A 14,899-nucleotide genomic window follows, 5' to 3' on the forward strand; every position below is an offset into this window, starting at 1 on the left:
CTAATAAATCTTAAGCATTGATTTCATTTACTATTGTATCAGGTCTTTCCTCACAACTTCTTAAAATAAACATTCCCAGCCTTTTTGTCTTTTCAACTTCTCTTCATGAAAGCTTTTTTTTTTTTGTAACCTCATAATCTTTTCCTGTATTTTTCTACTTTATCAAGGTCCTTTCAGCTAGGTGAGACAATGTTCTACGTCATTTTTAGAAAAAAAATCATCAACATAACACAGCAACATGACATTTTGATTTTGGCTGTAACTGCAACTGTTCAAACGTCTTTACTAATCTGTAACAGTCATTTTGTTCTTAGGGTTGAGAGTGCTCATTTAAAACCTAAAAGTTTCAGAAATAGTTCACTATTTCTCTCAGATACATATACTCCACACTTCTTTATATTCTCTCTTCATCCAAGATCAAGTTTTCCAAAGCTACTCAAATTTTCCCTCAGCTTGCTTAACCTAAACAACTTCTGCCACATGCAAATACTGTTAAATTAGTACTAGTTCTGATTTGTGGATCATTAATAAAGCTATTAATCACAAGTGAATTTAGTATTAAACATGGAGGTGAGATTCCCTTATTAACCTTTTGCCTTCCTTCCTGTCTCTTAGCCAGAAACAACATATTTTATCTTTGAGTTTTGTACAGACGAGTCAGTCAAACATGAATAATCACCTAAAATATCTGTTACCAAAGAACATGACAGAAGTGCTTTAAATCCATTGCAGAGCTTATCTCAACTGTATGCACTTCCTACTTGGTAACTCCACCTCTGTTGCTGGGGGTTAGGTTTCAGCAGGCCTCAGTTTGCCATGCAGGCACCAAAGTATTCTTCTCATAGCAGCACATGCGTGTTAACCTGAGATAATTTATTTAGCTATATATCAGTTGTTACTATGGCATCAGTTTAACAGCTTAGGGTTATAAATATTATTAATAAGACTAACAAAACTTCTCAACATATCTAATAACCCGGTGATGACAATTTGTTCCCTCATTCACCTTTGCCCTTTGTAGCTTTCATATTGTTATATTGATTTAGGAGCAAGAAACTCAGGAGAGAAACAGGACCTATTTTAATGCAGTTAGTTATTTCAAATTTTAAATATCACAGCTTCCTTGGAACAGAAATGAATGTGTAATTTCAAGCCATCAGGTATAGGAGGGTTTGTTACCACTACTTCTTTAGAAGAAGAGGAATAGTTGCAAATATGTGCTAAAACACAGCTTATAGATAACCACCCACAATAAATTATTAGGGACTTCATATATTCCATTTAAGGTCTCAGTTGATTTTGTACAGTAACTCCCAGCAATCTGCTTGTATTACTGTTCAGATTGCTGAGCAGAAACATAGTAGACACACTCTAAATTATTTAATTTAGCGTTTCATATTGTAATTGTGAGATCATTACTTTAACTGCTTTAACAATCATATAATATCCCAAACGGAAGGGACCCACAAGGATCACTAAGTACAGCTCCTGGCTCCACACAGGCCCACCCCAAAATCAAACCTTATGTTTGAGGGCCTTGTCAAAATGCTCCTTGAACTCCAGCAGGCTTGGTTCTGTGACCATGTCCCTCCCTGGGTTTCTTTTCCAGTGCCCGACAACGCTCTCACTGAAGAACCTTTTCCCAATATCCAGCCTTGCCCTCCCCTGTCCCAGCTCCATGCTGTTCCTTCGGGTCCTGTTGCTGTCCCCAGAGAGCAGAGCTCAGCGCCTGCCCCTCCGCTCCCCTCACGAGGAGGCTGCAGGCCGCCATGAGGCCTCCCCTTGGCCTGCTCTGCTCTGGGCTGAGCAAACCAAGGGGCCTCAGGCATTCTTCACAGGCCTTGCACTCTAGGCCCTTCACCAGCCTTGCAGCCCTCCATTGGAAGCTCTGTAATAGTTTTAGGTCATTCTTATATTGTAGTGCCCAAACCTGCATGCAGTACTTCAAGTGAGGCTGCAGCAGTACATAACATAACGCTTTATCATTTTCTGATTACAGCAAACCTCCAAACATCCAAGGCCGTAGTTGTCATTACTAGGCCTATTACTATTACTCAACTGTCAATTATACTAACTGTAGAAGACTGGCAGGCCTCGCATGGTTAAAATTAATCTCCTAAATGGATTTTATTTTTCCTCATCATTTTTTTGTTTGAAATAGAACAAACTTTGTTCCATTTTGCTACTGGACATCTTTATTAGTAAGCTTTTTTTTGTCAATGTTACATGGTATACATAAGTTTCATGGTGAAATCGTCAATTTAATGTTCTCTTCAAGGAGAGCAATGAAAAGTCAAGTCACTCTTTAGTCAACTAAAAACAAGCTTAAAAAATGTAAATTTCATGTCTCTCCAATTTAATTCCTCCTAGATTTTGAAACATCCACTGTATTTCTCATTAGTACATCTTTGTAAAATGATGTCTGCTTTAATTAAAATTTTTATGACAGCTATGCTGACTCACCCAGCAGTCTGAAACATCAGAATTCAAAATGTTCCAAAACCCTTTTTCAACACCCAGTGCCAATAACAAACTATTATTTGAACTGTTACTCCTAGGTCTGACAAACCTTTGACTAAATTCAACAGAAGTAGGTCTTGAGAAACAATTAAAATTGGACCCAATACCTGCATTAATTCAACAGGTAACATGAATAAAAATCCACCCTGAGAAATTAGGAACCTGCAAGAATGTATTATCCAAATTCAACAGTGTGTTCAAATGTGAAGTTCAGACACTAAATTTGATCATTCAAAGAGGAAAAAAAATCAGAAATGATAAAAATTGTAAAATTTTGTATTTTTGAAAATTAATGTATCATTATTGACTTATATTAATATACTAACTCATTTTTACTTTTTCTCTAAAAACCTATACTTTTTTTTTTCCTACTCTGCAACGCTTCCTGCTTAAAAACAATACAGAGAATATTTGTAACTATACACTTTACCAGCTGAGAAGTATTTTTAAGAGATAAATCTAAAAATACATTATATTATTTAGTTAAGTATTTACTTCAGTTGGGGTCTCCTCAGCTACAGATTGACACTGCAGTTCATGATATGTCATCTTGCATATCTTACTGATTTGGAGATGTCACTTTTTAAGCTAATAACAAATTACAGGTCTGACAACTCACTTTCCATTTTAAGATATTTTTAACTTTCTTTCTGTTGTGACAGGCAACAAAAAATGATTAAATTTAGTCATGGGATTTGACACTACAGCAGGCTGACTTCTATTTGTTGATTACTATTGATTTTCTTTGATACTTCATTTAAAAATCAATAGCTAGAAAGAAAAATAGGCACGGTTTACACAAATTTAAACATGCTATTGTATGCTAGAAGATGCTATGGTTTTGGCAGGGCACCGGCATCCAATTATGAGAAAAGCTCTTAACAGGTGAAACCAAGGGCTCCAGATCGATATTCAGTTTTCTTTCTCAATCAGAGAAAGTGGCCATAAATTAGGCTCATCAGTATTATTTTCAGGACACTCCCAAAGCAAATAACTTATTTTTTCTTTTTTTAAGCCTTCCATGGCACTCATGCTAAAGGACAAAAAGTAAAGTTCAGAATAAAACTTAAAACAGATAAACAAACAAACAAAAAAACAATAGCTTTTACTACCTGGAGTTCATCCGTGCTTTTAACTTTTTGGCTTTCTTTTTATTTTTTTGCTTTTCCTCTCCTTCTTTCAGTGGTTCCACAGGAAGAGAACTCTCAATCACAATATCCACAATGTATTTTTTTAATGACAGGTGCTCCTGCAGAAAATATTGAAATATTTAATCTTACAGTACATGGTAGTGTTTATAGATTACCTTCCCAGAAATAAGTAGTGGAAAATATTTAACAAAAAGTGAAGAAAATTAATAAATATAAAACTAAATTTTAAACACTAGAAACACTTCCTCTATTTATATTCCAGAAAAATAACAATACACAAGAAAATTACAAGCTAACTACAAAAACTTCAAGTGATAAAAAACAAGACTTGAAATAAGAGGTGGCGCACAATAACTGAAAAATGCAATTACCTCACTATTTTACATACTCTCCAAAACTAAACTCCTTATCTGCAGAAAAATAGGAAAAAGCCTGTCCTAAGGTTAGAACAGAAGTACCTAACTGAGCATGACCACATACTTTTAAAAACAAGAAACTACCCTTCTTCATTTATTCCCGTTGACTCTGAGGTACTTTCAAGCTAGGTTACCCCAATACAGTTCGAAGTCTACTTTAGAAATAAATATTTCTAATGTTGATGTGAAAAACTGAAAAAGCTATTCCCCTGGAGTTGTCCCCAGTTTGGATTGACCTATGCTACCCATGCATGGACACTTGAATCCTTGTAACAATTCCAGTGACCAGCAGGCTGCCTAGAAACTGCACACTTAGACAATGTAAAACATGCCCAACACCTCTAGAAACACTGGTAAACTGCTCAATACCTTTTTTTTTCTTCAGTTCCCTCAAGCCAGAAATTTGCTCAAAGCACTCAATGCATCAAGTTAGTTTTCAATGACACAGAAGAATTTCTACACTTGTCCTTCTAGACATACTTTTCAGTTTCATGTGCATTACTTAACTTTACCTCTTCTGAACGGTGTACTCCAGATCCTTGTCAGTGCAAGAAACTTATACTGATTTAAAGATATAAACATTAAAAGTGACCCACTTAAACCACTACAACATCCTCAACTAGTCCATTTCAGCTGAAAAATACGTGGCTACAAAACCCAATTTTATCAGGTTAATTTTTACAAGTAACAAGAAGCAAATATTTTCATGCCAGTTACTAGAATATACTTACTACATTTTAATATTACAAGGGTTATATTTGTTTTTTTAAATAATACTGAACACATTATGAAGTATAAGCCACCACTGCTTATTAGGATAATTTATGCTTGAAAATTAGTGCCACAATGAGAAGCCGTTATTCTTTTTTTTTTTTTTAAAGTATACTTGAAATTCAAAGTAAAAGTTGAACTGCTAAAAATTTAAAGACAATATTTTGCAGAAAATAAACTTTTTTTTTTTTCCACTGGTCCTTTCACTGATTCAGGAAAGTATTATGCTTGTTGAAAACAAAATAAATCTTTGTGAAATTTCTTGGAAAAAGACCTTTTAGTTTTTGTAAAGCATTAGGGCATGATATAACCTAGCAATATATATTTGGTCAAAATAGTAATTGAAATTTCTATCTTAAATCATATGAATGCAAAATGAATACCGAATGAATATCAGACGTAAGAAATCAAGTATAAAAATCTAAGCAATTTCTGAAACTGTGCCTTTAACTTGGCTACACTGCCTACCCTGTCCAACTCCCAGTATATCTGAGTATTTTCCCCCAATTTATTATCCAAGTAATTCAATGGAAACTGTATTAGTCACATGAAACAGCAAGTCCAACAAGCTTTTATAAGAATTTTTCCCGTTAGTCAGATCAAACATTTCTTCCCCACTAATATTATCAACATCATTTTAGCAAGAAGTGCTTCAAGGAAAACTTTAAGGTATCTCAGAAGGCTGCCCCCTTAAAGCATGACACAGTATTACAAGAGAGCAACACACCCCAACATTTGATGAGTTAGTTCTTAACCAGTTCAGAGAAGCATACGTTAACACGCAGTGCTGGTTACAAAGCTCCAAGTTACTTCTGTCTCCTCAGAGATGAATACCCCAGTTGAAAACAGCAGTCACTGACTGAAACTTCCTTACAACAAACATAAACCTTGTCATGAGGCTCAAACATCACAGGCAATTGATGGTTTCAAGTTTTTCAATATTAAGAAAAGAACAGACTTTCTCAGAGCAAGCTATTATGATATTAATCAGGTACTAAGCTTCACAGTACTTAGCTGCTGGCATTTTGAGGGTGTTCACTTATTCAACAAGTCTAACAAGATGGGATTCACATGCACCCCTGAACTAGTACCCCTCCACAAGGTTGTTTCCTAGCAGTTTAAATACATCACATCCTATGGGTGTGATGAAACACTTAAAAAATGATCATGAACATTAGAAGAAATGTTCTATATCTTTGTTCAACAGTGAAACTGATTTTTTTGTTCATCAGGTCTTCAAACTATTTGCTGTATCCTTTGAGTGACAGCCAGAGCAAAATGAGGTTAATACTGCCCTTTGAAATGGACACCATGTGAGAAATTGGGCAGAATGTCCTCATTCAGGTGCAGTCAACTTGCTGTCTTCATGCTACACACGAGCAACAGCAAACCTGTCATCAGACTTCCGACAGGCAGAAACGAGGAGTGAGACAAAGCCTTGTAGTATCCCTCAGCAGACACTCAGATCTGTTTCCCAGTCTGATCCGTGGCTTCAGAGAAGACTCACAGAGAACCACAGCATTCAACAACCACATTTCATTTATCAGCCTGGGAGGGCCAAAAGAGGTCTTGCTGTCAATAGCACAAAGGGTGGTTACAAACCATTTTGTTCACGTGAACTCACTTTTGTGAGGTTGTTTCTCAGAGTTCTCAGCTTTCAAAGTGTGGCAGTTTGAATTAACATCAGACTTCATACATACAGCTCCTGAAAGTTGGACTAGAGTAATAACACCTTGTGTCACAAAGCCCAACACTTTTTCAGCGTACTGATCAAAGCACAGGACTATCACTGCAGGCAGATCACTACTCAGGTGTGAAACAAGTACATGTATAACTAATAGCTTAGCATTGAATGACAACTTGAGTCTGGGAAGATGGCTGCTGCCAATATTGTGCTTCGGTGCAGTGCAGAAATATTTATTCCCAGGTATCACAAAGGTCCTACTCGTTATCTGCAAAAAGAAAGGCCTTTAAATCCCCTGAGCCATGTTCAAGTACTGTGTGTTCAACCCTTCAAATTAAGTTCATGAGTGATTTGATTTGCATAACCATCGGCCAGACAAGTTAACGTACCAAAAAAGTAATTGCTCTAAGTGTATGAAAGTGAGTCAAGCCAGTACACTGCTTAGACAATAAACTAACTTCATCTTCTGAATGCTTTTATTTAAGCAACAATTTCATCACTGAGTTTTGGTTATTTTTCTCTCATTTCTAATATAGGTAATGTAGAATAACTAGGTAATCTATTCACTTCTTCCTTAAAGCTTTTTACTTATTTAGAATTAGTATTACACAAGTAAGCAGTAAATCCAGTAAATATTAAAGACTAATATTAAGATAAATATTAAGACTAATTTACCCACACCATAGAGGCATTCTGGGGTTTGGTTTCCAGACCGCATGAATGCACGTTACTGGTCTGATTCTGTGCTATGCTGAGCACGTTCTGACAGATAGTTAATTACCTCAAACCCTCAGATACTAGTAAACCATCAAATCTTTGGAGATGTTAGGCTATTATAAATGCAAAGCTGTATTATGCGAATTCTCTTATGAAAGCTTGCTATTAAGATCTGTATTCACACCTACCACAAAATCAGGTGATTTTCTCTGCTGGTGTAGAAACCGAGAAACCACAATCTCAGTAGTTATGCAGATTCTCAAAAGCTTTGCTTTCAACAATGATGCAGAATATAGGACTAACCCAGGAAAACTACTAATGCTAAACTTTTAATTCCAAAAATAAAAACAGAACCACAGCTCACCAGTGAGCTGTGATGGTCATTAAGTATCAGCTTTCTGACATCATTTTTCATACTCGATAACTCCTGCTTTAATTTGCAGCGTTGATATCAATTATACTGCAAAGTGAGGTATTAACTTTCATCAACCTAGAAGAATCTACACCACAAAGTGGCAAAGTTGGTCTGTTCTACACTGTGACGTACAGCTGCAAAATAGGGAAAGAGGAATTGAATGCTGGTATATTTCTTCACAATGGTCTGTACAATTCCCTCTGTATATTCTTGTATGGTGATACCTTGATAATGCAGTAGAGTAGAAATGCTCCTGCTACTTCCCCCTAGTGTGGTGAATTAGTGAATGCGTTCACCTAAATTAAAGGCTATTTTTGAAAACCTTAAAGTATACTGTACCTGTTTCTGAGGAGGAGACTCTCTAACTGTTAAAGCTTATGATACATAAAAGTAACCTGATAAATACATACAATTTGATATTTAATGGTACTCTGTACAGATGCATGCTGGTATTTGAGGTCTTTAAAAATTGAGTCTTACAGATTTTAAATAGTTTTAATATAACACTGAAGATCTTTTTAAAACAAAATAAATAAATTTTCTGTACAAAATTTCACTACTTCGTTTACAAGCAAAGTGATAGAAACTGACATGAAACGCACATGTAAAACTGCAGCCTCAACACAGCAGAGGATAAAAATAGATTATTTACCAAAAGCATCTTTGCTTTTCCTCTCCTCTTCCTGCATCTCAACTGTTTTGACTTCTAGTCATTGAGAATCCTGACACTTTCCAAATGCAACAGATGGACCTCATCTACAAACTCCATGAGAAACTGAGTTGCCAAAACCATAATATAGCTAAAACTAGTAAGGTCACCCATGAAGTCACATTCTTGCTGGTTATTGCTTAGTCCCATTGAACTGTCTGAAACAGGAAAAGCTACCCAGTTCTTTTCCTATCTTAAAGATGATAAATTATAGTTGATGAAGCACTTCTTATAACCAAACTTTTATCTATACACCAAATTAAATCTCTTCCTTATATGACAAGCTTCAAGTTCAAGGATTAAAGAATTACTATTATTATTCTCTAAAATCAAGTAAAATTTTCAGACTCCAAAACAAACATAATTGAAAAGTTTTTCCATGAACACTGCACCAAATCTACAAAATGGTGAGACATTACACAGTTGAGTACACTGCACTTTATACCGGATGAGGAAAACCACACCATAAACAGGATTCTGAATCTTGGTGATCTATCCAAAATACAAGAGATGGGGAAGAAATTTTCTAAATGACTCCCTCTTCCTGCAATACCCATTCACATGACCAATACTCTTGTCTGCGTCCTGATTACAGCAACACCACCCATGAGTCTGACCTTGACAGAAGAAATGCTGCATATATCAGTATTTGTCAAACCAGAACACAAGCAACTCCAAAAATTAATTTTCCTACCCAATCTCTTTGACACTTCTGTGTCAAGGCTGCTATTCATTTGCTAAAGCCTTTTCGTAACCCTGTCTCTGCACATGAAAGACAGTTCATAAAAACCTCTACATTACCTACAGTGTTTGTCCCCATTACTGCCACATTACATTCTCCAATAACCAGTTTTCTGTTTTCTCATTCTTCACACACTGGGTATCTCAAAAAGTTGCAGTCTGCTCAACTTTTTCTTTCACACCCTCACTTAAAATTCCTTAATCATAATCCATAAAAGTCAAAAGCTACCCTCTTGAATGCCAATAACTGTTTTCTTTCATGTTTCCATATTCATCTGTGTCTATTCATTTTGCTTCACCTATTGACTGTAACCCTTCCTGTGATATGACTACATTCTGTCATGTGGCTGCAGAAGAGATGCTAAGTCCAAGCTGCATACGTCTGGAGCTGTGTGCGTCAATGTACGTTATAATTTGACTTAAAGCATGTAAGCTCTGTACTTAAACAGTTTTCCAGCATCAGAAGATTATAACATAAAACGCTTCATTACAAGAAAAAAAGCCTGTTCTTAGATTAAGGATAAAATTAACACAGCAACACCACCAAGGTATTCAAAAACTACGGGACACTACTTTTCATTAAAAAATAGCAAACAGAGAATACAAAGAAACATTTTCCAATAAACACATCTTAAGTCAGTATATTTAAATTAGTGGTAAAATCTTACCAAACTACGGAAAACAACCAAAATATGAACTACATTTATAGTAGCACTATTAAATTGTGATGGAAGATGTTCCAAACTGAATTCTTCCTAAAAAAAGTTTGCTCATTCTAAAATTAGGAGTGAACATAACACCAACACTTATTTTTCCTATCTTTTCTTTTTAAATAAGCCTTGTCATCTTATGAATTCTGCCAAGGATGAGATTGTGTAGGTAGGACAATGTTATAGTAAGCCATCTGGATTTGCTCAAGCTGAGAAAAAATGACAGTCTGGCATTTGTTGCTGTAGGGCAGTCATAAATTAAGATCCTGTATTCTCTTGAGCACACATTGCTCCACGGTAGCTCTCACGAAGCACAATATTCTCCCTAATATGTAGCAGTAGCAGCCAGGGAAAGAAAATGCTGAAAATCCTCCCGTCTGAAGCTAGTCAGGCAAGGACAGGAGTTGCCAGGATCATCAGACAGTATATCATGTATTTTCTGCTGGTTTCTGTAAGCTCTGGAGGGACCTGTGCTACCACAAACCAGCACTGCACTTAGATCCTGCTGTACAGCAACACGCATGTCAAAGCCTGACCCTTCCAACGTATAGCCCATTTTTATATGAAAAATGACCCAGTGCTTCATTAGCTATGTTGCTGTTTTGTGTCAGCTAACCAATTCATATAAGTGGTAAGCCCATTTGGCTATTGGACTTCCACCTCCCCAAAAAATGAGCCAAAATGACCTTCTTAAAATCTGAAAAGTTTTTTTTTTTTTTTTTTTTTCTCTATTTCTTTTCATTCTCATTCCCATCTGCATTTCTGGGTTCTGGCCAGGACTGAAGCTGAAGTGACAGAATACCCTAAGACTAGTTATTCTTATTATTTTTGTATTCTTTCCAACCTTGAATTCACAAGTTTGGAAAGAAAAGGCATTCTTGTAAGTTTTCTAACCCATTTCTGCAGACCAAGGCAACTTGAAAAATATCTGACACTAGCTATTTATTGAAATTCGATCTTCAGAACTTCCCAGCACTTTTTGGTTTTCCTCTTGTATCAATAATAAAATAATACAAATGAGGAAGATCATTAAGAAATACTTGCAGTAACTTAGATCACATCTTAATTGATGTCATTCATTTACCACTTCAATGAAAAAGTCAACAGCAAACTGAGTATTTTGTACAACTGTAAGCTACGTAAGGCATATATTCTATCAAATCTATAAGCAACTATTCTGAAGCCCATATATATCTTTCGGATTAACTCGCAGAGTTTCTTTACCTGTTTCAAAATAAACAGTTTTCTGTAACTGCAGAATATAATTTTAAAAGGTTTTTGATATTTATTACCAGTGCCAGGAAGAACAGTTTCTTACTTGTATATAATCACTTAAAAGATGTATTTGCCAAATTGTGAGGAAATTTTTAAGGTTCAATTCTAAATCATGTTACCACAGGAATATTTTTTCACGATTTTATTACATGCTTCAACAAAACTCCTCAATAGTCTCATTTTTTTCCTCACAGCTTAGGACAGTATTTAATATAGAAAACAGATGCTGAAGTAAATTGAGTTATATCAAATGCAAAATTCACATCTTTAACGTTATAGCCTATGACAGTCATTAATGCTGAAATATAATTGAGATCAAATATTGTTATAATACAAGTGATGATACAAACCCAAACACAGGAAAGATTCAAAATAAGGAAGGTATTTACCTGTTACCATTCATAAGAATTAAGACAAGTCCTTTGTATGCACAGAAACACATACAAAAATTAATAGATATTCCAACATTTTCTCAAAATCAGTATTTTAATTATTCACTCCATTTCTATATTAGAATGTGCTTTAGATGATCAGTATAGAATCACAGAACCATTAAGGTCAGAAAAGCCCTCCAAGATCATCAGAGGCCCAACCATCCCCTTACCATCCATGTCACCCACTAAACCATGTCCCTAAGCACCACATCCAACCTTTCCTTGAACACCCCCAGGGATGGTCCCAACGCCTGTCTGCTCTTTCTGAGAAGAAATGTTTCCTCATTTCCAACCTGAACCTGGCACAACTCGAGGCCATTCCCTCTAGCCCTATCACTGTTTATCTGCCAGAAGAGGCCAACCCCTGGCTCCCCACAGCTTCCTTTCAGGAAGAGAAACAGGAGAGCAAATAATTGTAGAGAGCAATAAAGTCTCCCCTGAGCCTTCTCCAGACCAAACAATGCCAGTTCCCTCAGCTGCTCCTCATAGGACTTGTGCTCCAGGCCCTTCACCAGCTTTGTAGAGCATTAAAAAAAAAAAAAAAATCATATAGAGCGTTAAAAAACTTTTTTTTTTTTTTACATTCAAAACTGAAGACTGACCTTTCACTATAAAAGTTTTTTTTCCCCACTCACTTCTACAGTTTAAAAATATTTATTTTTTAAAAAATAAGGGACTATTTTTTCGGTGTGTCCAAACTAAATACTATTCTTACTGCTCACACTGACTGTACTTTTAGTCACCTACTTGCCCATAAATTCAATGATATGACAGCCTGCCATTAAAATATATAGCAAATAATGTTCTGAACAGTAGGTTCAGATATTTCTTGTGACTTTCAATACCATTCTACTTGTTATTTCAAGCTGTGGGAGCAGAAGGCAAAGTAAAGCTGTTTCTTCCAAGAGAGGGAGAATTCTGCTCACTGGACATGAAAAGCATGGCAGAAAGCTGGAAGGCACTGATGCTGTCACCTGGCTGCAAGGGCAAGCAAGAGAAAGGGGAAATGGGAGTACAGTTGGCCTTGCCAGCAGTAGTTTTTTTTGCTGGCTGTGAACATTTGAGATATCAAAGCCAAAAGGAGGAAGGGTGCAGCTGTTGGCAATGATCTAACACAGCCAATAAACAATTAATCATGTAGATTTTTGCCAAGAAAAACACCACTTCATAATATATTAAATGCAAGAAGCTGTTGCTGCTCAAAGTACAAAAAGCTAGTCGCTGTATGGAGTACTGAGAGATCTGCAAGCTGCATCATGGATAGAACTTCCTAATTCCCTGACAACTCATGACAGCTTCTTCTAGGCAAATGCATCCATGGCAGAATTATGAAGCCCAAGAGATCCTATATTGAATGGACTCCAGTTATCCAACAGGTATGAAAGGTCCATAAACAAATTTGGACCACAGATGCTTGGCCTAATTCCATTCCTCTAGCCAGATACAAACCCTCTAAAAATCTTCCCTTCCTCAGGAGAGGAGAAAAGAAAAGAGAACATGAGGCTATACTGGTCTGGGCAGGTTTTACTTGTAGGTGATCTGCACTTTGTTTCTGCTGAGCAACAGAGAAGACAAATGGGCTACTGTAAACAAAGTTTTGGAAATATCTTGTCTAGATTAACTGTAACAGCACCCTGTGCACTGAGCTTTTCAAAGCTTGCACCTGCTGCTTCCCTCTAGTATATGTGACTGCAAATGCATCCTCCAGAGCACTGTTCTCCAGTCTCTCTGTGAAGGCTCCTCTTACAACCTTTGCACTGGATGGAATACCCAGCACTGCAACTGTCATGAGTTTTATCCCCTCAAAGAAAAAAAAAATGAAATAGTAATAAATGGTGGCTGAAAAACTATAATCAGATGCCAAAAAAGTGTGCATTTGCAATGGAGCCTATATTAACTCTGCAGGTAAAAGAAACAGGAATACTGTTCAGTATTTGATCAAGGTGTAGGTACCACTGCATTACTCAGAAATTAGTTAAGTACGATATACCACCAGATCTGAGTCAAGGTCACCCCCTTGTATTGCAGTGTTGGTATCTGATCACTGAAGTCATAACAGATGTTTGAAAGAGACTGGAGTGCAAATACACGGCAAAGTAAGACCCAAGCTGCACACCTTCGGCACACAGAGCTCATAGCTGAAAAAATCAGAGCCACATGAAAGCCTTAGCCTAGAGCCTTGAGTAATTAACTACGACAGGAGAGCTTAAAGCTGAATGCTGAGAACTTTCATTAGCTTAAGTGAAACTAAGTATTAAGATAGCTAAAAACACGCTTAGGAACACAATTCAAGCTGACATTTAACATACATGTGAAAGTTCAAGAGGAAAAAAAAAAGATATATTAATCTTATATAACAATTTTGAAAGACCACAGACCCACAGCAATAACTACACCAAACCCCTCTATTAGATTAAATGAAAAAATTGGTCATCTTTACTGCTATCTTTTTCCATTTTGCTTAATTGTATCTTTTGGAAAAGTTAGACGAGGAATTCATAGGACAGCACTGTTCATTTGTATAAAAAGTGGAAAGTACTGATTCAGAAAGAAAAATGAAAAGCATTTTTCCCGTTAACGTTAAGGCTGAAGCAATAAAACAAAGACGGATAATTTAATTTTTAACAAAAACCTAAAGGTTAAAAAAACAGCAAAGTCCAGGCATCACACATTCTCTAGACAAGAAAATCCCTTTTAAATACAGCAGAAAAAGAGGAAAAGTCAGGCATGAAAACACTCCCACATCTCTTTCCTTCAGTAATTTCTTCTGTAAAAAATACTGGAAGCAGCATACAACTTTGAGAAAACAGCTTGACTTCTTAAAGAAAAACAACCCCACACCCCCAAAAAGCTTTTAGGAATGAAAACTACAACATCAACACGGCTGGTGTGCTGCACTAGCTATAAACCTTACATGGCTGCAACAGAACTCGAACCAGCACAGTTCTGCTTTTCCAGGCAGCCTCTTACCACATCCTGGCAGAAGAACAACCTTGCCAGTGTAACAGTGTCCGTACCAGGGGAACGCGCCAGAGCAGTTCGGCACATTGTAAATCAGACCCCACTACAATCTAGACAGACCTATGCCAGAAATCTTTTGCACTGCAACCCCAGCCAGCCTGACAACCCACACAGCACAGCAAGCTGTAGTCCATCGGGCTGATTTTTTCTTAAAAGGTATGTGGGTGGGCTCCACCAGCCATGCCTTTCTATAAACCCTCACATTTTAACACTGTCAATCTTCAGACAACTGCTTCTCTCCATCACAGGATTGCATTTTCATTTGACCTGGTCTCCATCACAGGATTGTATTTTCATTTGACCTGGTCTCTAAGAAGTTCTTTATTTCATCCTTA

The 14,899-nt window shown here is 36.6% G+C and overlaps 1 protein-coding gene across 2 annotated transcripts in view; it reads right to left on the bottom strand.

The window, feature by feature from the left end:
* Positions 1-14,899, bottom strand: part of SCAPER (S-phase cyclin A associated protein in the ER) — a 157,812-nt gene that overhangs the window by 85,602 nt on the left and 57,311 nt on the right. For both annotated transcript variants that reach the window (XM_032194784.1, XM_032194785.1), the window contains exon 21: positions 3,633-3,769. In XM_032194784.1, the coding sequence (XP_032050675.1) occupies positions 3,633-3,769 (137 nt within the window). The remainder of the gene's footprint in view (positions 1-3,632; positions 3,770-14,899) is intronic.

Source organism: Aythya fuligula, chromosome 11 (genome assembly GCF_009819795.1).
Source record: "Aythya fuligula isolate bAytFul2 chromosome 11, bAytFul2.pri, whole genome shotgun sequence".
In the NCBI taxonomy this organism is placed as follows: Eukaryota; Metazoa; Chordata; class Aves; order Anseriformes; family Anatidae; genus Aythya; species Aythya fuligula.